Here is a 21,567-nt window from a genome sequence, read left to right on the forward strand (position 1 = left end):
TGCCAGAAGACAATAGAGAATAAAAAATTTTTTCGCGGCGGTGGTGGGGTTTGAACCTGCGACCTTATTGGTACGACAACTCCGCCTGGCAGGTGAGAGCGTGGCTCTACCGTGTGAGCTATCCACGAACACAAAAATATTCGTTTCAAACTCAAAGTCATTACTAGATCCCTCTCTCACCCACTTCTTGAGACCGCCGATTCATTCGTACACCACCATCGCGAATAATTTTGACCAGCAGTTAAGCTTAGTAGCCAATATTCTCAACACAAACATATAACATAGAAACGATTGAGACATTGAGTATGCTCCGGTGTATGGGGTGAATTTTTAATTCAGAAAAGTGAGTGGAGCAGGCACTTATGTTGGTAACAACAAGATATGAAGTGAATAGAAAAGTGCCAGAAGACAATAGAGAATAAAAAATTTTTTTTTCGCGGCGGTGGTGGGGTTTGAACCTGCGACCTTATTGGTACGACAACTCCGCCTGGCAGGTGAGAGCGTGGCTCTACCGTGTGAGCTATCCACGAACACAAAAATATTCGTTTCAAACTCAAAGTCATTACTAGATCCCTCTCTCACCCACTTCTTGAGACCGCCGATTCATTCGTACACCACCATCGCGAATAATTTTGACCAGCAGTTAAGCTTAGTAGCCAATATTCTCAACACAAACATATAACATAGAAACGATTGAGACATTGAGTATGCTCCGGTGTACCCTTTTCTCTGATATTTGCCTGGGTTTTAAGTGGTGTATTAATGTTTTTAAAAAATATTATTGTTATTGACTGAAGAAGGGTTTTGAGCCCAAAACGTTCGTTTTTAAATAATTTTTTTTTCTTTTTCGAAGCTGTTATATACATTTCCTTCATTATTGTTAATAATATTTCACTGAGAGAATGGACATTATGAAATGAGAAATATAAATATTTCACATAATATCTTGTCATTTGGGCTTTTAAATTCTATTTTAAGACACGGTTAGAAAATAACAGAACAAAATTAGAATGAATATTTGTATATCCACTAAACGTATTAAAAGCTTTTTACGATGTTTCCCACGGTTAAGCAACACTTAACATGTAGAACGAGTGCGGCTATGTGGTCTTGTGGTATGACACTCTCTTTCGGATCGGACGGTCCTGGGTTGGAGTCCCGCTCTGAGCGGCGCATATTTTAAGTCCTTGGAAAAAGGCTCTTCACTCACATTCTCTCATCGTACATAGGTGTAAATTGAATCCATGGCCGTTAACAGAGTTGTCTCTGTCGGAATAAAATTGTAATATAGCCTTAGAGGCATAAAGTCTCAGGCTACACGTTAAGTGTTGCTGTTGGCAGCAGCTGCTTTTAAGGTGCTCACACTACTATGTTATGACGATCAATCCAATCAGCAAATTCTTCACCGCATTCGTGCACCGTCGCAGACCCACCCGGAAGCCTCGTCACAACACACCGTTCAACTAGATGCTCTGCGGTTTCGGGTTCATTCCCACACCGGCTACATGTTGGACAGCTGTTAAGCAGGTACTTGACCAAAGCCGATTCGCTACCACCCAGTGTCTCCTCTTACTGGTGGAGAAGCCTGGCAACTTATCACCGAGTTTCGAGGAGTGTATGTCCCCGCCCTCTCGAGGAATTGAATTCGTCCAAACCGACTTCCATCTCGTGTATGCATTATATCGGTAGTCAGGGAAACAAGAGTTGCCGGGACTTATTTCGGCTCGAAACGGGGGCACCGTCCATTATGCGTTTGAGAGGGGTATCCCGATTCCCTGTTGGCTAAGGACCCTTTCTAAAGCGCTTTGAGCACATTTCGTGGAAATTGCACTACAGAAATGCTCACATTTCTTTTTTTTTTCACAATAAACAGAACTGAACAACCAACAAAGCTGGTAGGGGCTCATAGAAACAAAAGAAGATTACCGTGAAGTTTGATGAGTGGATAAGAACTTTCTTCCATGGAAATGTCCACGCTGGTGTCTTCCAGCCATACTTGGGACGTTGTGAGGAATCTGTTTTCCACATTATGGGGAACCATCATACCACCTAGGGAACAAAATAATAAGCAAAACAGATGAATCAAAAATTAGAATGAGTTAGTTCAAAAAAGCCCCTGAGTGCCACCAACACATATTTTTAGCAAGTGAAAAAAAAAACAGCATTAAAAAAAACTATTGGGTATATGTCTTTGCACAGCGAGCATAAACCACAAAATTAAAATGAATCCAAGCTTGCGCAGCTGTGTGAGGAATGACAAAAAGAATATTAAAAAAAACAAAACAAAAAACAACAAAAAAAAAAAAAACAAAACAACAACGATTTTTCGCATTTTTCTACAAAACAATTTTTGGCACTTAGGGGCGTGTTTGAACTAACCCCTTCGATTGATAAAAGTGCAAGGAACTGATTTTCTCAGCTCACGTCTGCGCCAGATCATTTTTACTGTTGTAGTTTGAAACAGGACCTTTATTTCACTAATAAACCCATTCAAAATGAAAGGAAAGACTTTTTACTTTAAAAAATAAAATTAATTGAAACTTTATACGAACTTGGCCCCCAACGTTTCAGTTGTGTATTAAGGCGCCTTTCAATATATTATAACCGACGTGCACATAATTACAGATCTGACAGCTGAAGAAGAAGAAGAAGAAGAAGAAGAAGAAGAAGAAGAAGAAGAAGAAGAAGAAGAAGAAGAAGAAGAAGAAGAAGAAGAAGAAGAAGAAGAAGCTCACTTCAACATAATACTGTTTTGGACGTCTATTCACATATGAGTCTTACCAGATACACTTCCCCTGGCAGAGATGAGATACCATTTATCATCCAGGTCAAACACCTGGCTGCTGTTATACCTGATTGGTCGGGTCATGGTACAGCTCAGGACGCCATCTTTGAAGGAATTCTTCACCTGGGTCACCAATTTCTGATCCTGAAAAATATTGAGCAGTGTGAGATTAAATTCTGGAGCACGAAGAGAAATCATAATGGGAAATAAACTTTAATATCTCAAAAACGGGGAAAATGGAGAAAACGAGTTTTGAAAAACAATGTTCCTTTTGCTTATTAAAAACTGGTATCAAAATTCAAGTATACTTTCATATTTTGGAGTCCCGATGACTGAATTGACAGAGTTTTCGACTCACAAGCAAACGGACTGGATCAATGTGCAGTCAAGAATTTTTCTGACACCCTCCCTCCCTTTATTCATTTAACAGAGTTTGTTAGATCTGTAGGAAAGTACTTTATACCTATAGGTAATGTTTACTAGATAAAATAGTGCTCAACGTATATCTTGAATTTCATATCTATTGATATTTAAAACAAACTATTAAAAAACAACAACTTAAAAGGAACTTGAGCAATTATGTAACGCAATTTCCAACAAACGTGCCCAAAGTGCTTTATAAGAGGTGTCTAACTCAAGCCATTAGTAATACATTTGACATAGAGGAGACATGACGCCTGGGAGACGGTGTTACAATTTTTTTTTTCAACAGACAACGCCGTTAACGGTCGGGTAGTCGTTTCACACCTGATTACGGTGAGATAATGTGAGTAATGAGCTTATTCCAAGGACTCGGCTTGGCGCAGCTCAGAGCGGACTCCAACCTGAGACATACCGGATCAAAGCGAGTGTCATACTAATGAGATAAACAAGACTAGTCTCCCATCCACTTACATTAGCCTGTAACATCTGATTGCTGTAGCCAGAGTTATAGGACAAAGAAGCCTTGACCTTCCCGTCAGACGCAATGCACTGCACAACGCTTGCTGGGTACTGTGGAATTAAAAATGGAGGTAAATAAGCGGAAATTAAATGAGGAAATCAAAATATGACATGGGACCAACCACCTCAAAACGGTAATAAGTCGGGTTGATTTAGGCATTAAAATTGGATTTATATCCAAAATTATAAATCTAAAGTTATTTCACTTTGGACTGAGGATAAAATGATAGACGATTCTTACACTCTTTTTTAATATATTTTTAAAAATCCTGGACGTTTTCTTAGAACAAGCTTGCGAGTGCATGTTGGGTACGAAGTTCGAATTCCACAATGCGGGAGTGTAATAAATCTTTGTTTTACTCCTTAATCGTTTATGATTTTGTCATCTTTGAATATAAATGATACTTCTATTTAAAGACTCTAATTTTAGCGCTTTGAGCACTTTTAGTGGATATTGCGCTATATAGAATCGCACTCTTCTTCTTCTTCTTCTTCTTCAACTTAACGTTGGATAATCTAAAGTCACAAATTATTATTGAAAACTTGATATCATTAAGCGTTACTATTTATAGGAAGGGGTAGAACAATGAGCTTTATTCCTGCCCTCTCATAGGAAAACCCTATGATTTCTTAGTAAATACGTAGTCTAATCGTTGAATAATGTTTGGAACGCGTTGAATATCAATTGTATTCAACGATTTCAGAATATTTGCGCACGTTATTTTATTGGTGTGAAATAAGGTTATATTTCTATCGTGCAATAACACATACTCGCAAGCTCGTTGTGTTATTGAGCACGATAAAAATGACTCGTTTAATAAATTACAAAGAGATGAAAGCATCGAATATTCCCACACCACAAAATAGTTATAGTGGGTCAAACACCCTCTACAAACCTCTTTGAGCGTATTTAGTGGAGCATGTTGCGGTACAAAAAATATCTAAAGATTATATTTCTGTGAGATGGACATTTTCCCACCTACCATTTTCTGTGCCTTGCTGAAACCCAAAGCCACGTAGTTGTTGTCGTTGGAATCGAATCCACTGTTGAGCGTGATGACGTAATGGTCAGCTTGTTTCTTCCAAGACATCAAGAAGTCGCAGACCCCGTCATCACAATTGCTATAGCAACCTTTGGTCACTCCACATGCCGGATCTTTCTTGAACGTCTTGGCCTAAAACAGAAATAATAATAGAGAAGGAAGTCGTGACGTAATACGATCTACGCGTCCGGTTCTTAACTCATTGGAAGTGTTTAAATAACAAGCCTTTGGGAGGACTAATAAGGAATTTGTTAAATATTGAATCATTAGCTGGCATAACTATTTTAGTAGCAGATTGTATGGGCAGATTCTAAAGATTACGGGCGGATCATCTTGATTGAAGACCAGCATATATTTAGACTAGAAAATATGAAACCAGAAGATCAATTACACAAGGTATGTATCCAGTCCTCCCAAAGAGTGGTTCTACACTTCCAAGGAGATCGGAAACTGTTTTTTTACATCATGCTTTTGTTCCCTGTTACTCTCTAGTATCATTTTGAGTTTGTGGAGAACAACAAAGTGATAAAAAGCTGCTAGAAAAGTGGGGACTCTAAAAAAAAGTATGAACAAACATAAAATACAACAGGTTTGGAAAAAGATATGTGTTAAAAATTGCATTTTCATTTTTGCCCCGTCAGTGACAGAGCAAAGCCAGACTAAACTTTTAACATGTAGTTGGCATCTTTCCTTTGTTATTATCAACTCAATCAGTATGATTTATTGGACTTAGTTAAACCCAAGCTCCCAGCTTTATATAAATCAGATAAATTTACAACAGAAGCAAGTGATCCAAACGATGGCATACAAAAATCGCAACGTCAATGACAGCCAGAGTGGTTTTGCTCCAGCATTTTTTTGTTACTGAGTAAAGGCAAATTTTTTCCAGGGGAACATGTTATTAGTATAGAGTGGCTTTGCAGACCATCATTCTTTTCTTTATGGTATCCTACAATATAAATATACGATCCTTTTAATGTCTCTGAATGGCACGTCAGTGACAATGGACTTGCCATAGAAGCAATATCATCATGACCAAAAGTTGAAGTATGGCAAATCAAAGTCACCGTATCCCGAAAAGTAGAAAATGGTCATTTACCTTGTCCGAACAGGACCCGTAACCGATGCTAATGGGCAAGTTTTCTACGCCCCAAATGATCATGTCAGATTTGTCATAAGTGGTATCGCAATTGGATTCAATAATCTGATGTCACGTCCGCACAGCAACGAATAGTTTGGTTCTAAACAAAGAAATTCGGTACTTTTTCTTCTTCATGCTGGCTAGTACATTTTCACATGTCATGTTATCAGAATGTATAAATGTCAAAACATGATCAGATTTATAATGTTTTTCTCCTCTGGATACACTTCTATTCTCGTCGGAGAAGTCATAAGGGCGTCCGCCATTGTTCCGATAGTTTAGAACCAGTTACTAAGTTACTATGCATCATTACGAGGGAAATGACGTCACGACTGTTGAAGCCTATTGTCTAAAGGAATGTCTCAACTGTCAAGTGGGGTGTCCGACTTGGAACAACGCGGTGTCCAAGTTAGAATGCACGGTGTCCAAGTTGAGACAAGTGACGAGGACCCATAAATCAAAGCCAAATACACAAATAGATGGTGAAATAGGCACGTCCTCTATTTAAAACATTCTCTTGATAGTGTTTGCAACAGCTATTTTCACATTTACTATCGATGTATAACCATTAAAAGCCACTGAGCCGAGAGAGTCAATTTGGGTGTGCGAATTAGCACACCTCACCCTAAAATTACGCCCTTCCGAAACATCATAAGATATCGTCGCCTAGGCATTCCGCGAAGGAATATAGATAATTCATCAAACAAGATGTCTGATGTCAACAAGAATCACCCATGTTGTCCAAGTGAGCAAAGTGGGGGTTAATAATTTTACCCAAGGAAAAAATAACGAACGTGCCTGAAGCGGGGCTTGAATCCTGGGCATTCCGGGTCACAGGGCAATGCCTAACCACTGACCCCTCACCCTGGTTGACAAAAAATGCGAATTCTGACAAATAGTGATCTGCGACTTGACGCTGATTTTTCTGCGCCCATCGGCACACATACTTGATTTTTTATATAGCGCAATATCCACTAAACGTGCTCAAAGCGCTTTATATGGGGTCCCTGGTCAACAGCAACACTTAACATGTAGGACGTGACAAGATGTCTGTTAAGCGATATTGCAATTTTTTTCGGATACAGACAACGCTGTTAACGGCCAGGTACTCATTTTACACCCGAGTAGGTGAGAGAATGTGAGTCAAAAATATTTTCCAAGGACTCAACTATGCGCCGAGTGAAGCTTGAACCCAGGACCTTCCGATCCGAAAGCGAGTGTCATACCACAAGACCAATACACAATAGTGCATAATGGGGCTATAATTAGATTTTAAAAAATAGCCATCAACTACTGACAAGATGAGTGGGTAGCTTACTGGTGCAGGGGCTATGGAGGATGTAGGTGGACTCTGAGAGGTTGTGTCGCCACCTCCATTGAAGGGTACGTCAAGCATAGAGTTGATGACGTCAATTTTGATGTTGGTCACGTGACAGTTCGTTGTGTCGTGTTGCCTCAGGCTGCCGTCTGGGGTTTGTGGTGAAAGATAGATAGATAGATAGATAGATAGTTGATTAACTTTGTGTCTCAGCAAATTTAGAATACCGCTTTCTATGTTATTTAATAACAATTCTGCAATGATCTGACAAACTGGGCTATGTAACGTTGTTAGAGCTACTTTTGGCGATTTCTTTTCTTGCAATCACATGACACAAAGATAATTTTGTCGCACTTTTGTGACTCCGAAATAGAAGGAGAGAAAAATGAGGTCTTTTAAGTTCATGTTCTTTTTCATAAATTTGGTGACCAATGGGAATAAATGTATGACTTTTCCTTGAAGATGGTGAAAACCAGATGTAAATATCTATAATGGTTTTAGAATGATAAGTCTTTGAAACCATGGACACGAGTATTTTTTGTCATGGAACATCATGACATGAAAACGTGTATTTTATATCATGGCACATCATGACATAAACACGTGTATTTCATGTCATGGAACATTGTGATAATTGTAACCCAAGGTCTCTTATCGGTAATATGTCGAGTGATTTAGATGCTAACAATCAATTTTAAAGTAAAATAACATAGACTCGAATTAAGTTTATATACCTAGTTCATTAAGGATATCATTCTTAAAGATATCAACTTCATTCATTCTACTCGTATATAGAATATCTCACTGACTAACCAGGGCTTAAATCTCCTCGTGCTGTAATCAAATACCAAGGGTCTGTCAAATTGAATATCTGAGGATTCGAACTCGTGACCTTCCTCATGAACGTACACGTTAACACTCCGGACACAAAACTGCCCTGGGCCGAGTCCACTGTGGGCTGAAAATGAATGAAAAAGACGATACGTGTCTTTAATATAGATTGATCTAAAAAGGCAATTCTTTTTTAAAAATGTACAGAACCAATGGGCATGATCTACATCAACTTTCCATGTACTCGAGGTCATTGGTCAGTCACATTGCAAAATGTGCTCAAAGTGACCCAATTAGTGAAAAGTGTTCACTACTTTTTTAATTATCTAACATCACAATTGGTCACTTTATTCTGCTTGACACATGGGTATGTTTAAAACTTTTGTAAACAAAGAAGCGTGTTTACATTTTTAAAGAAATATCCAATCGTTAGACAGCAACAAATCATGTGATTGATGACTTGGTTGGACGAAAATTTGAAAATAGATCGCTCCAATTTTCTTGGCTCACATTTGGGTCAAATAATTCTAACTGAAATAGTTTCGAATAACATACAGTTGTTGTTTTTTTTCATAAGAAACAGATTCTGAAGAAAAGTCTATCGAAGACCACTGACTCCATCCATTCAAGCGTTGCGTGTGGTAATTATTTTTTATTTAAGCTAATATTAAAGGCGAGCTACTCCTCAAACTTTAACTTGAGCTTTTATATAGCGCAAGATCCACTAAACGTCATCAAAGAGCTTTAGAATAGGGTCTCTACATGTAACATGTAGAACGAGACATGACGCCTGTTAGACGATATAACAATTTTTCCCGGACAGAGACAACGCTATTAACGGCCACGTATGATGAAAGAATGTGAGTAGAGAACCCTTTTCCAAGGACTCAACTATTCGCCAAGCGAGGCTCAAACCCAGGACCTTCCGTTCCGAAAGAGAGTGTCTTACCACAAGACCACATAGCCGCACACTCTACATGGTGACGAACATGTTTTTGTTGTTTTTTAGGGTTTTACGGCGCTTGCAACACATTTAGGTTATATCAGCGCCAGTAAAAAGGAAGAAAATGGGATAGTAAAAGGTTCTAGAATTATAATTAAAGCAGTCAAGAGAAAGTAAGACAAAGGGGAACTGGGAACAAATAGGGATCAGATGTAGATTCATTCCAAGGGCATACCACTTAGTTTGAGATCACCTATAAGTCTCATCCGGACACTAGCACAAGGTCAAACAAAGAGGAATACACTCAAATGCTCACATTATACATTCAAAATAACAGATATAATAATACATAACAGAGAGATGATTTACAAGGAAAAAATATCATCTCCCAAAACAACAACTATGCACTCGACTGTTTCCCTCCCAGCTAGGACTCCGGCCATGGCCAGGACAAAACCAAGTAATCTTATTCCAAGACAAAGACAGAAAGCATGTCGGAAAACATATAATAGGTGATAGAAGACACAGTATGTACCACCCTGTCCACTATGGGAGGTTAGGAACCCCACACAGGGTGACTAACAGAGACCAACATCTAACTATAATCTCGTAAAATGGTGGGAATACAATTTCTCTTTAAACAACTTACATTTGGCAGCGGTGTGTTATAATAACCTGGGTTGAAGGAGGCCACAGCACTGACTTTTCCTTTCTGGATATGACACGCCACAACACTGGCTTTAGCCTAGAACGTAGGAATATTGGAACAAAATTTAGTCAATAAATGCTATGCGTTTAGTTAAAATACTCACAACACCCGTCAGCCAGACATCATGTACCAATCATAAAACAATGCGTAATCTTAAACATTTATAGTCTGTTTGATAGAATATAATGAAAACTACTCAAAAATGGCTGACTAAAAGAGAAATAACAAAGAGCTGAATGACTTCAATTTTGTTCCAACTATACAACATCTTATGACAATTCATGAACATATTGCTGCTTGAAGTTCGAAGAAATAAATAGCAATAGAAAATGGAATGGAATTTTTAATATTATAAACGGAGACAGATAATGTGGACGTTTTGGATTTCCCCTTTATCAACAAAACCCGACGAAAGTAAGCACTAAATACGAATGAGAGTTGGAACAATGGCATTGTTAAAGTGAATCACCCTAACAACCCAATTCTCACACAACACTAAATACGAATGAGAGTTAGAATAATGGCGTTGATAAAGTGAATCACCCTAACAACCCAATTCTCACACAACACTAAATACGAATGAGAGATGATACAATGGCGTTGTAAGGTGAATCACCCTAACAACTCCATTCTCAAACCTCTCATTTGTCTTTAGTGTTGAGTCTTTAGCATCCCTTGCTTCTCACTAAAACATTGGACATGTGTAACTAGTTGTCAGACGATGTTGCAGATTTTAAATCCGATGACGGAGTGGATAAGACAATGCACCTCCATCACGAAAGTACCGTATTCAAACCCAGCTGAGGGCTTCTCGTTATCTCAATTTGAGCAAGAAACTCAGTCCTCGTTGCTCAATTAGCGTCGCTGCCTTGCGGCTGATGACTTGGTAATCTCTGCTTATTATTATTATTATTATTATTATTATTATTATTATTATTATTATTATTATTATTATTATTATTATTATTATTATTATTATTATTATTATTACTATTTTTAGTGTTATTATTATTTATTATTATTATTATTATTATTATTATTATTATTATTATTATTATTATTATTATTATTATTATCATTATTATTATTATTATTATTATTATTATTACTATTTTTAGTGTTATTATTATTATTATTATTATTATTATTATTATTATTATTATTATCATATTATTATTATTATTATTATTATTACTATTTTTAGTGTTATTATTATTATTATTATTATTATTATTATTATTATTATTACTATTTTTAGTGTTATTATTATTATTATTATTATTATTATTATTATTACTATTTTTAGTGTTATTTTATTATTATTATTATTATTATTATTATTATTATTATTACTATTTTTAGTGTTATTATTATTATCATTGTTATTATTATTATTATTACTATTTTTAGTGTTATTATTATTATTATTATTATTATTATTATTACTATTTTTAGTGTTATTATTAATTATTATTATTATTATTATTATTATTATTATTATTATTATTATTATTATTATTATATTATTATTATTATTATTATTATTATTATTATTATTATTATTATTATTATTATTATTACTATTTTTAGTGTTATTATTATTATTATTATTATTATTATTATTATTATTATTATTATTATTATTACTATTTTTAGTGTTATTATTATTATTATTATTATTATTATTATTATTATTATTATTATTATTATTATTATTATTATTATTATTATTATTATTATTGCTTGTTTTTCCAGTTATAAACGGTTACTAAAAGCATGCTATCCCTTTATTATTATAATTGTTTTAATAATTACTTCAGAGAGATGTTATGACTGTTGGCCAATTGCCTAAAATAAACATATAAACTTGAAATTGAACTTATTTCTCTCGTGATTCTACAGAAATGAATTTTATAATTTAATTTTATTTATATTATTTCCTCTCACCATTCCCTGCCTCTCACTGAAACCAACAGCGACGTATTTGTTGTCAGATGATATTGTAGATGTTAATCCAATTAAAACTGTTTCGTTGTCATGTTTTCCCCAGCTGACTAACCAATCACAGGTCCCGTCTGGCTTGCAGTTGCTATAGCAACCTTTAGTTTTACCGCATCCGGGGTCTTTCGGAAAATTGGAACTCTTGAGTGAGAGAAATTAAGATTTAAAAAAAAATCATTAAAACTGTTATCAAGACATTATTCTTAAATGGAAAAAATACTTTAAGATTTTTAGAAATTCTATAATCATCCTCAGGGGAGATTTTCTTTAATATTCATCTAGAAAAGGATCAAGATAACCAGGCGTCTGCTGCAATGCAGGTCGTTACTTTCTTTCTTAGGGAAAAAGCGAGATGCCAGGGAGTCAAAATAGTTTTATAGTACAAAAAAAAATAATTTGTTTTGATGACGTCTACTTTAAATTCACTATCGGCAAAGATACTCTCTGTCATGGTAATTGAATTTGTTTACATGTGGTTGAAGCGTCATCTCGGAATGCTAAAAAACAATTGAGCTTTTATATAGCGCAATAGCGCAATATCCACTTAACGTGCTCAAAGCGCTTTACAAGGGGTCCCTGGCCAACAGCAATCCTTAACATGCAGGACGTGACATGACGCCTATTTGGCGATATTACAATTTTTTTCGGACAGAGACAACGCTGTTAATGGCCCGCTACTCGTTTACACCTTATTACGATGAGAGAATGTAAGTTAAGAGCCTTTTCCAAGGACTCAACTATGCGCCGAGCGAGGCTCGAACCCAGGACCTTCCGATCCGAAAGCGAGTGTCATACCACAAGACCACATAGCCGCACAAACTAAATTCAGAAACCTTTAACATGAGACAATAAAACAATATTAAAAAAAAGAAATCAACACTTTTGCAACGTATCATTAGATCCCATCGCCTAGGCATTCCATGAAGTAATATATGTAGATAATCCATCAAACAGGATGTCTGATGTCAACAGGAATCGTCCATGTTGTTCAAGTGAGAAAATTGGGGGTTAACCGTTTCCTTTCCAGCAATTTTCAGAATTTTCCCCAAAATTTCACACCCACCCAACACAAAAACAGTTTTTTCTTACTCAAACAGAAAAGCAACAAATCCATTTAAAGCATAATATTGATCAGCAAAATGAACTCTACAAAACAGTGCCACGATTTTAAACTGTGTGTTTTACAAAAGAAATCTGAATGATAAAAGTGCTGGTTGCATCCTAACGAATGTGGCGATTTTCCTATGGTTGGATGGAGAGGGTTAAGAATCTAGATGGACGTCCCATACTACAAAATCATACCTCGTGTCTCCTCTACGACAACAAGAGTGAGTGAGTGTGTGAGCGAGTGTGTAAATGTCTGAACCAAGGATACAAGTCAATGTTACTTACTGGTTCTACATTTGCAGCCTTTATGACGTCTGACTTCAGATCCTTGAAATAGTCTGACGCTCCGGTCTTACCTCTTACAACAGTGAAGCTGAATGAAATTGTGAAAAGAATAAATAATCATCTTATCTGATTTTGACAGATTTTGTGACTGGCAATGTTAAATTCATCATGCTAGAATATGTTTATCTGATTAATTTGGCTTAGGATTTATTCATAAAGGACCATGCCAGTCCCTTGCATTTGTTTGTTTTATTTTGGCCGAGGTAAGAGTTGCTAGATTGTTTTATTTATAACTTTGCATTTTTGCTCCCATAAAACCTACCGTAGTAATAATTTGCGAATTCTATCTCAAATATAGACATAGTAATATTATTAATATTCTGCCGTTGTTTTTAACAACACAGTATATGCAATGTTAACCAAATAGTGCATAATGTGTTCTTTATTAAAACAGCAGTATTAATCGAAATTTCTTTCTTTTTCTAAACACATTAATGTCAATATTTCGGCATTTCAAAACAAAAAACAAAATAAAATAAATAAAATATTTAAAAAATAACCCCGAAAACAAACAAAAAAACAAACAAAAAAATCAACGAAAGTACTAATACTAAAAGAAAACAACAACAACAAAATAAAATCAAACACAAAAAAAACAAAACAAAGCAAAACACCCCCCCCCCAACAAACAAAACAAGACTACCAACACCAAAACCACCAAAAGGTACAGAATATTCTTTAACTTTATAATTCAATTACGATAAAATGATACACTCATACAAAAATATACAAAAATTAAGTCTAAACACACACACACACACACACAAAGACACCCACACACCCACCCACCCACACACACACACACACACACACACTCGAACACACATCTATATTCATAAAAGGAGAATTAGAATAAATTAAGATTACGAATGTCAAAGAAATAGTTTGAAAAACAAAACAAAACCTAAAAAAATTTTTTAAAAAATTAATGCTTACTGAAAGACAATATCTTCACTAGAGCCTGCAGGCGGTGTCCATGTCAGAGTGACGTTTGTCTTTAAAGTGGCTTGTTTGTGGGTAACACCATTACCTGTCTGGGATAGGAATTATTACTATTATCATCATCATCATCATCATCATCATCATCATCATCATCATCATCATCATCATCATCATCATCATCATCATCATCATCATCGTCGTCATCATCATCATCATCATCATCATCATCATCATCATCATCATCATCATCATCATCATCATCATCGACGTCGTCATCATCATCATCGTCGTCGTCGTCATCATCATTATCATCATCATCATCATCATCAATATCTTTATCATTAACTGAATCTCTAAATTCTGACTATTTTGCTTTTGAAACTCGTGTCTTGTTAAGTGTAGCTGTTGACTTGGGTCCCTTTATAAAGCGGTTTGAGCACATTAAGTAAGTGCTGTTTTGCATGTCAAGTTTTGTTTTAGAGATGAAAAAACCCGCCATTTTTAATTACCTTCGATGAGCAAACAGCATGATATAGTGCACCGTCTGGTATTTCAAATGCGCCGAGACTCTGCGAGGATGTGGCCGATGCTGGAAATGCTTGAACAAGAAAGCCCATGAACTTTGACTCATCTTTACTTCCGAGTGTGACTGGAACATGGAAGCAGGTGGGGGAATAAATAAAATTAATATTATTATAGACAGTATGCGCTTGGCTAAGAAGCTCACAATATTGCCATCCGGAAGTTTTACGGACCAACACACAACTTGAACCTTGAACTTTTATAGTCTGGTTTATAACCTTTAGTGATAATCACTCATAAACGCAGATGGCAATAAACAATAACAAAGCCCCGAGTGACGTCAATTTCATTCTATCAATACTTTATGTAGTTTGATATTTTATGAAACTGAATTTTGTCGGTGGCGGAACATCCGTAAGGCAAAACCGACCGTTGAAGAACAACAAATATAACAAGAAATATAACAACAACAACGACCACCTCATCAGAATTAACAACAAAGAGAACAATTCTAATAATAACAACAGCAGCAATAAAGCAACAACAATAACAACAACATCATAATCATCATCATCATCATCATCATCATCATCATCATCATCATGTTTTGTTTTTGTTTGTTTTTAAGGGTTTTACGGCGCTTGCAACACATTTAGGTTATATCAGCGCCAGTAAAAAGGAAGAAGTTGGGATAGTAAAAAGTTCTAGAATTACAATTAAAAAGCACCTAAGAAAAAGTAAGACATAGGGGAATAGGGAACACATAGGGATCAGATGTAGATTCCAAGAACATACCACCAATGTACTTAGTTTGAGATCACCTATAAGTCTCATCCGGACACAAGCACACAATCCAGCAAAGAGGAATACACTCCAATGCTTACATTATACATTCCAAATAAATATAATAATAATACATAACAGAGAGATGATTTACAAGGAAAAAAAATATCATCTCCCAAAACAATAACTATGTATTTGACTGTTTCCCTCCCAGACAGGACTCCCACCCAGATCATCATCATCATCATCATCATCATCATCATCATCATCATCATCGTCAAGAACAACAACACCAATATGAACAACAATAACAACAAAAACATTAATAACAATAAGCGAATATGTAACACGGCGTCTCAAAAACGGTATTATATCGGGATGAACCAGAAATTAAAGTTAAAACAGCGAAAAATATTAATTATTACTATACTTCTCAGCACTCTAAAATATTATATTCATTCTCCTCAATAAAGTATACCAAACTCAACGCAAATCTTATACTTCTGGCTATAAATTCAATTTTCAGCATTTCAATCATCCCGACTTAATACCATTTTAAGGTGATGGGTCAGATACTTTCCTCAATTTTCCCAAATGTCTTAGCATTGGAATGTCACAAATAAGCCGTTTTAGGATAGCCTCTTATAAATAAATATATATATATATATATATATATATATATATATATATATATATATATATATATATATGCCAAGGTCAAAATGTGCCAATTTTTTTTCTCAAAATAAAAGTGACATAATAGTCCATTTATGTTTCTATATATGTAGCAAAATCCCTGTACTTCATGAATCAAAGGCCCTTTAGATAACTTTAAGGTCAAACGCAGCATAATAACGTCAACAATGCCTATAGGTTGCTGGTGTCACATGTGACCGGTGACACCAAAATGAGACAAAAAGCGCAATAACCAAATGATTTTTGTTAAGTATCAAACTTTATTTAGTAAGTTATAAACAAAAAGACACAATCAACAACAATCATAGTACAATAGTGTTACCAAATATTGGAGAAAAGGTTGCTTTTTGGTGTCATCGATCACAAGCAACATAGAATGCAAATATATCATTTCATAATAATGATTGTACATTAACAACAACAACAATATTGCATATGCTTATTACCAGCAATGTTCAGAAACTTTTGGAATAAAATGTTGGGAAATAATGTGACCAAAGCATATCGACGGTCCGATGATCAAACCTCTGAAGTAGCGTTTTCGTGAATCCGTTGATCAAAGCTCTGATGTCGACATCAGAGTCGGGCCCGGCGTTTTCACGGCGATCAATCCTCCGATGTCACTTCCGAGGTTTGAACAACGGGTTTTGAGATAGAGGAGAGCTGCAACACGTTTCTTAATACTTTGTATTGCATGGCAATCATCATCATCATCATCATCATCATCATCATCAATCATCATCATCATCATCATCATCATCATCATCATCATCATCATCATCATCATCATCATCATCATACGGATGTAGGAGATGAAAATTAATATTTTTAAAAAATTAAATAAACTTTAAAGATTAAGATAAAATTGTTATTTTCTTTTAGTTTGTTCATGTTTTTTTTTTCAATGTATATACAATTAATATATATATAGGGAACCTTTGCAAAGTGCCCTGACCGAGTTTACTGGATATTGCGCTATATAAATGCTCAATGTTATTTTTTTTTTTAGTTTTGTTGTTTTTTGTTTGTTTGTTTGTTTGTTTGTTTTTGTTTGTTTAGCTTTTTCTTTTTCTTTTTTTTAAAGATAAATCAAAAGATCTTTGTTGTTTGTTGGACAGGATGGGTAGGGGTTTAAATGGTGGTATGATATCAGGATGGCATCAGGTGGACATGACATGTGATTTAATAGGGTGATTGTCATGATCGAGCTTTGTTATTTTAAATTAATAGAAATAGGGAGAACAGTTGATCGGCGTATTATCTTTTTAAATACTCAATCATTATTTCGTACATTATATTTACTAGTAAAGCATAACCGGATTGGCAAAAACGCTATCTCAGAGGTTTGATCAACGGGCCATCGATATCTTATTTAGCGACATTGTGCCACTTGTGACATTAGATCGATGGCACCATTACTTATGTCACAAGCAGTACCAAATTGCAATTTCGACAATATATCATTAATTTCAGTCAAACCAGTGTAATAACCTCAGGTAAATATGGAATTTCATAATATTTCAGAAACCAAAGACTTCAAAAATAGAAATATACATGGAAAATAGAGCATCTGAATGTGACTTGTGACATAAGACCGGTGACACCATTACTTATACTTATGTACAAGCAACACCAACTCACACTTTCGTCCATACTATATCATTATTTTCAGTCAAAAAAGCATAATAACCGCAAATCAGATGACCATCCAAGCCAACAGTCAATTATGCTAAAATGAAATTCAATAATATGTGAAGAAACTAAATACTTTCAAATTGGAAATATACTTAGAAATTAGTAATACCATTGCTGCTTTGTATTACTTGGGTCAAAATCGGCACTAGAACGCAATTTTGCCTCAATAAATCAAGAATAGCAACTGTACAAATCTAATACAGTCTGTTAAAATGGAATTCAATGACATTTCAAGCTTTGAAGAACATGAAGACAGAAATACATTAGAAACTTCAAACTTAAGTGTCAACTGTGACATTTTAACCAATGACACCAATGGTCAAAAAAAGTACCAGAAGTCACACAAACTCTAGATAAATATCAGCCATGGTAATGAATTCGTGTAACCAGACGATGACATCACCCTACTGCTCAAATCTGCTTGTTTGTAGTAATTTAGTGTGTTAATAGTAAAATAAATCAAATTTCTTGACAACCCTTTTATTTATCTGGATTCGTCAAAAGCTTGAGTTTTGTCTTTTTCTTGATTCATACAACCCTGAAACATAAAAAATTAGAATTACAAGGAAATGATTAATTGTGTCAAAATCACAGTCTCAGATGAGATGTCATAATATCATATTTGTAAATAGAATAACAAATGAAAACATAATTTGTTGGTGGCACTTTGTAATATCCAATATCAAGTGTTGCTTGTGACAATGTAAAATAGCGATGACACCAATGTTGAAATTACCTTTTCTGCATGGAGCCACGCTGGAAAGGCAACTGAAAGTGCTGCACTTCAAAGGCTGGTAAGAAGGGTGGATCAAAATTGCGAATCGCCATTTAACGAAACAAACTTCCACGTGTTCACGAATGCCGTGTTGCTTGTGACAAATGACACCAAAACCAATAAACCTCAATATCAGCAAAACGGAATACATTTACTCCAAGATTTGAGTTCAGAAGGAAAATCTATGCTTTTTTCTCATAATAAAACATTTTATAACCATTAAATATGAGCTTTAAAGTTTCGTGTCGAGTCTTAGTATTGTGCTGTGATTGATGACACCAAAGGTCACAAGCAATACCGACTTTTTAAGAACTCTATATGAAACTTAATCAGATATGTAATATACTGCAATTGCGTTAGTATTAGTTAAATTTCAATCATGTGAGATAAACATCACATTTAATTTCTACATGATTTCTAAAAAGGTGATGCGTTGACCTCGTTTTAAGCACATGCCAAACAGCATTCAAATTTCACTTTTAAGTTGTTTATTTCATATCCTGTTGAACAGGAACATTTTATCTCTTCTTCATATTATCAATTGATTACAAGCATTAACCCAATGAAAACCGCCCATAATTAAGTAAAGATCAAATTTTCTTAACACTGGTATCAGACGGGCACCTTTTGACCTTGGCTCATATATATATATATATATATATATATATATATATATATATATATATATATATATATATATATATATATATAATTTAAAGGATACCTTTGTTCAACTTCGACAATATTGCTTCGAGCATTCGCTCACATCACGAAGAGAAAGGGGAAGTGTGATTTTTGTTATATATATATATATATATATATATATATATATATATATATATATATATATATATATATATATATATATATATATTCAACACAAATTTCATTATTTTGATCTGTACCGTCCACTTTTCAGCTCCAATTCAGTTCGGCATGAAACCGTTTTGAGATGGTAAGTCATCACCATATAATTTACCTATTAGTGGTTTCCCTGGTGTGTAGTGTGTCTCAGAAAACCATAGGGCATAGGGCGCGGGGCCCTGATTGGTTGAAGGGCCATGTCCAGGCGAGGGGTCAAGGTTACCACAAGCGAGGGCCGGAGCACCAGTTGGATATGCGGAGGACAGAGTCACCATCAAAGTGGGAATCACAAGTAAAATTTGGACAAGCGTTTCCATGGTAACGGGTGCCACTTCTATATAGTCTGTGTTTCTTCCGTTGAATTATTTAATCTGAAAACAAAAGCAAAAACAAAACACAAATAAGACATGTGTCCCCCCGCCTTTTCAAACCGATATTTTGTCAAGTTGAACGGCCATGTGGTCTAGTGGTTTGACACTTGCTTTCGGACCGGAAGATACTGGGTTCGAACCTCGCACGGCGCATAGTTGAGTCATCGGAGAAGGCTCCTTACTCACATTCTCCCACCGTGCTCAGGTGTAAAATGAGTATCTGGCCGTTAACAGCGTTGTCTCTGTCCGAAAAAAAAGTAATATCGCCTAACAGGCGTCATGTCCCGTCCTACATGTTAAATGTTGCTGTTGGTCAGGGACCCCTTGTACAGCGGTTTGAGCACGTTTTATGGATATTGCGCTATATAAAAAAAACTCAAACTCAAGCTCATGTCTTGATATTACACCTTCCTCTTTTCCGGCTCAAAACTCATTGGAAGTGTATGACTAGTCCTTTCAGAGGTCTAATAATGAATAATTTACGTATTGAATAATATACATAAGGTGGCATAACTGATTTAGTAGCAGGATGTATAGCAGTGATTACGGGACATAAAAGAACGAAGAGAGATTATTTTAATTGACGACCAGAATTTATTTAGGCCAGAAAATATGTTTTGAATGCAGCCCTTAAATTTATGTGACGTTACGAATTTTTAATACCAATAGTTATTGTTTACTCTCAATGGCGAATTCATTTGATCGTTGCATCGTTTGCAATAAAACTTTATTCAAACTTTAAAATGTTTACAGTAATGGTGTGTGATTCCCTTTCCCTTGGGAACAAAGTGGCATTCGTTTTTTTTTGTTTTGAAGGGTTTTACGGCGCTTGTTAAACAAGTAAGGTCATATCAGCGCCAGTAAAATGGAAGAAAACGGGATAGTAAAAAGTTCTAGAATTACAATTAAAGCACCCAAGAAAAGGTTAGACGAAGGGGAATTGGTTCAAATAGGAAACAGATGTAAATTCCAAGAGAACGCTATCAAGGTACTTAGTTTGAATTCACCTAAAAGTCTCACCCAGACACCAGCACAAGATCCCACAAAGAGGAATACACTCAAATGTTTAAATTTCATTTGGCCTTATGTTCATAATGTCACACACTTCTTCGTTGGTCTTTTTTTTTTCGGTCCAGCTGATTTTGGCCATACGACGGAATCTCAACATTTCAAAGGCTTCAATTCGTTTTTCAATGTTTTTATTCATAGTCCATCTGAAGCAGAGCCGAGTGTACATAACATTTGAGTACTCGTAACTTTGTCGATGGCTGGGTTTGTTTCGATGTTAGAATATTTCTAAGGTCACTAAATGACCTTGATCTCGCTATGGCAATTCTGGTTTTGACTTCATCTTCGGTTTTTCCATTATTAGTGAAACGTTGGCCTAAATATTTAAATGTTTTAACTGATTCCAGTTTCCTTTCTTTAATTGTTATGTCAGTGGGAACATTGGGATCCTTTGCCATCACCATCACCTTGGTTTTTGATACATTCATGTCTAGGCCCATGTCTTCGCTATTGATATTGACATCATTTACTAGTTTCTGTAGGGCTTCCTCATTTTCTGTAAGCAGAACTGTATCATCAGCATAGCGAAAGTTATTGATGTTTCTTAATATATTTGTACTATATTTGACAGCTGCCATGGCGAAACGTATAAAGATACTGAATAAATCACAGGGTGGATACACAAAATAGTAACACAATGTTGTGATGCCCTAAACATTAAGCCCGTTTTTCATAGGTACTGTATT

General features: G+C 35.4%; 2 protein-coding genes across 6 annotated transcripts in view; both read right to left on the bottom strand.

Moving 5' to 3' along the window:
* The window catches only part of LOC144965030 (uncharacterized), a 53,723-nt gene that overhangs the window by 17,710 nt on the left and 14,446 nt on the right, over positions 1-21,567 (bottom strand). For all 5 annotated transcript variants that reach the window (XM_078899894.1, XM_078899896.1, XM_078899895.1 and 2 more), the window contains exons 2-13: positions 19,558-19,813; positions 14,617-14,756; positions 14,102-14,199; positions 13,106-13,193; positions 11,660-11,854; positions 9,653-9,748; positions 8,043-8,187; positions 7,230-7,378; positions 4,711-4,902; positions 3,680-3,778; positions 2,782-2,929; positions 1,927-2,049 (exon numbers count right to left, since the gene is read on the bottom strand). In XM_078899894.1, the coding sequence (XP_078756020.1) occupies positions 1,927-2,049; positions 2,782-2,929; positions 3,680-3,778; positions 4,711-4,902; positions 7,230-7,378; positions 8,043-8,187; positions 9,653-9,748; positions 11,660-11,854; positions 13,106-13,193; positions 14,102-14,199; positions 14,617-14,756; positions 19,558-19,759 (1,675 nt within the window). In that variant the 5' untranslated portion in view covers positions 19,760-19,813. The remainder of the gene's footprint in view (positions 1-1,926; positions 2,050-2,781; positions 2,930-3,679; positions 3,779-4,710; positions 4,903-7,229; positions 7,379-8,042; positions 8,188-9,652; positions 9,749-11,659; positions 11,855-13,105; positions 13,194-14,101; positions 14,200-14,616; positions 14,757-19,557; positions 19,814-21,567) is intronic.
* Positions 21,013-21,459, bottom strand: LOC144963949 (uncharacterized). The gene has a single exon (XM_078897891.1). The coding sequence runs from the start codon at positions 21,457-21,459 to the stop codon at positions 21,013-21,015; it is 447 nt and encodes a 148-aa protein (XP_078754017.1).

Source organism: Berghia stephanieae, chromosome 2, assembly GCF_034508935.2.
Source record: "Berghia stephanieae isolate SIO BIC M18660-M18661 chromosome 2, UCSD_Bste_1.3, whole genome shotgun sequence".
Classification (NCBI taxonomy): domain Eukaryota; kingdom Metazoa; phylum Mollusca; class Gastropoda; order Nudibranchia; family Aeolidiidae; genus Berghia; species Berghia stephanieae.

What these genes read in the sequence shown, in the direction of transcription:
- LOC144963949 (XM_078897891.1), bottom strand. Translation starts at nt 21,459, where the DNA reads ATGGCAGCTGTCAAATATAGTACAAATATATTAAGAAACATCAATAAC.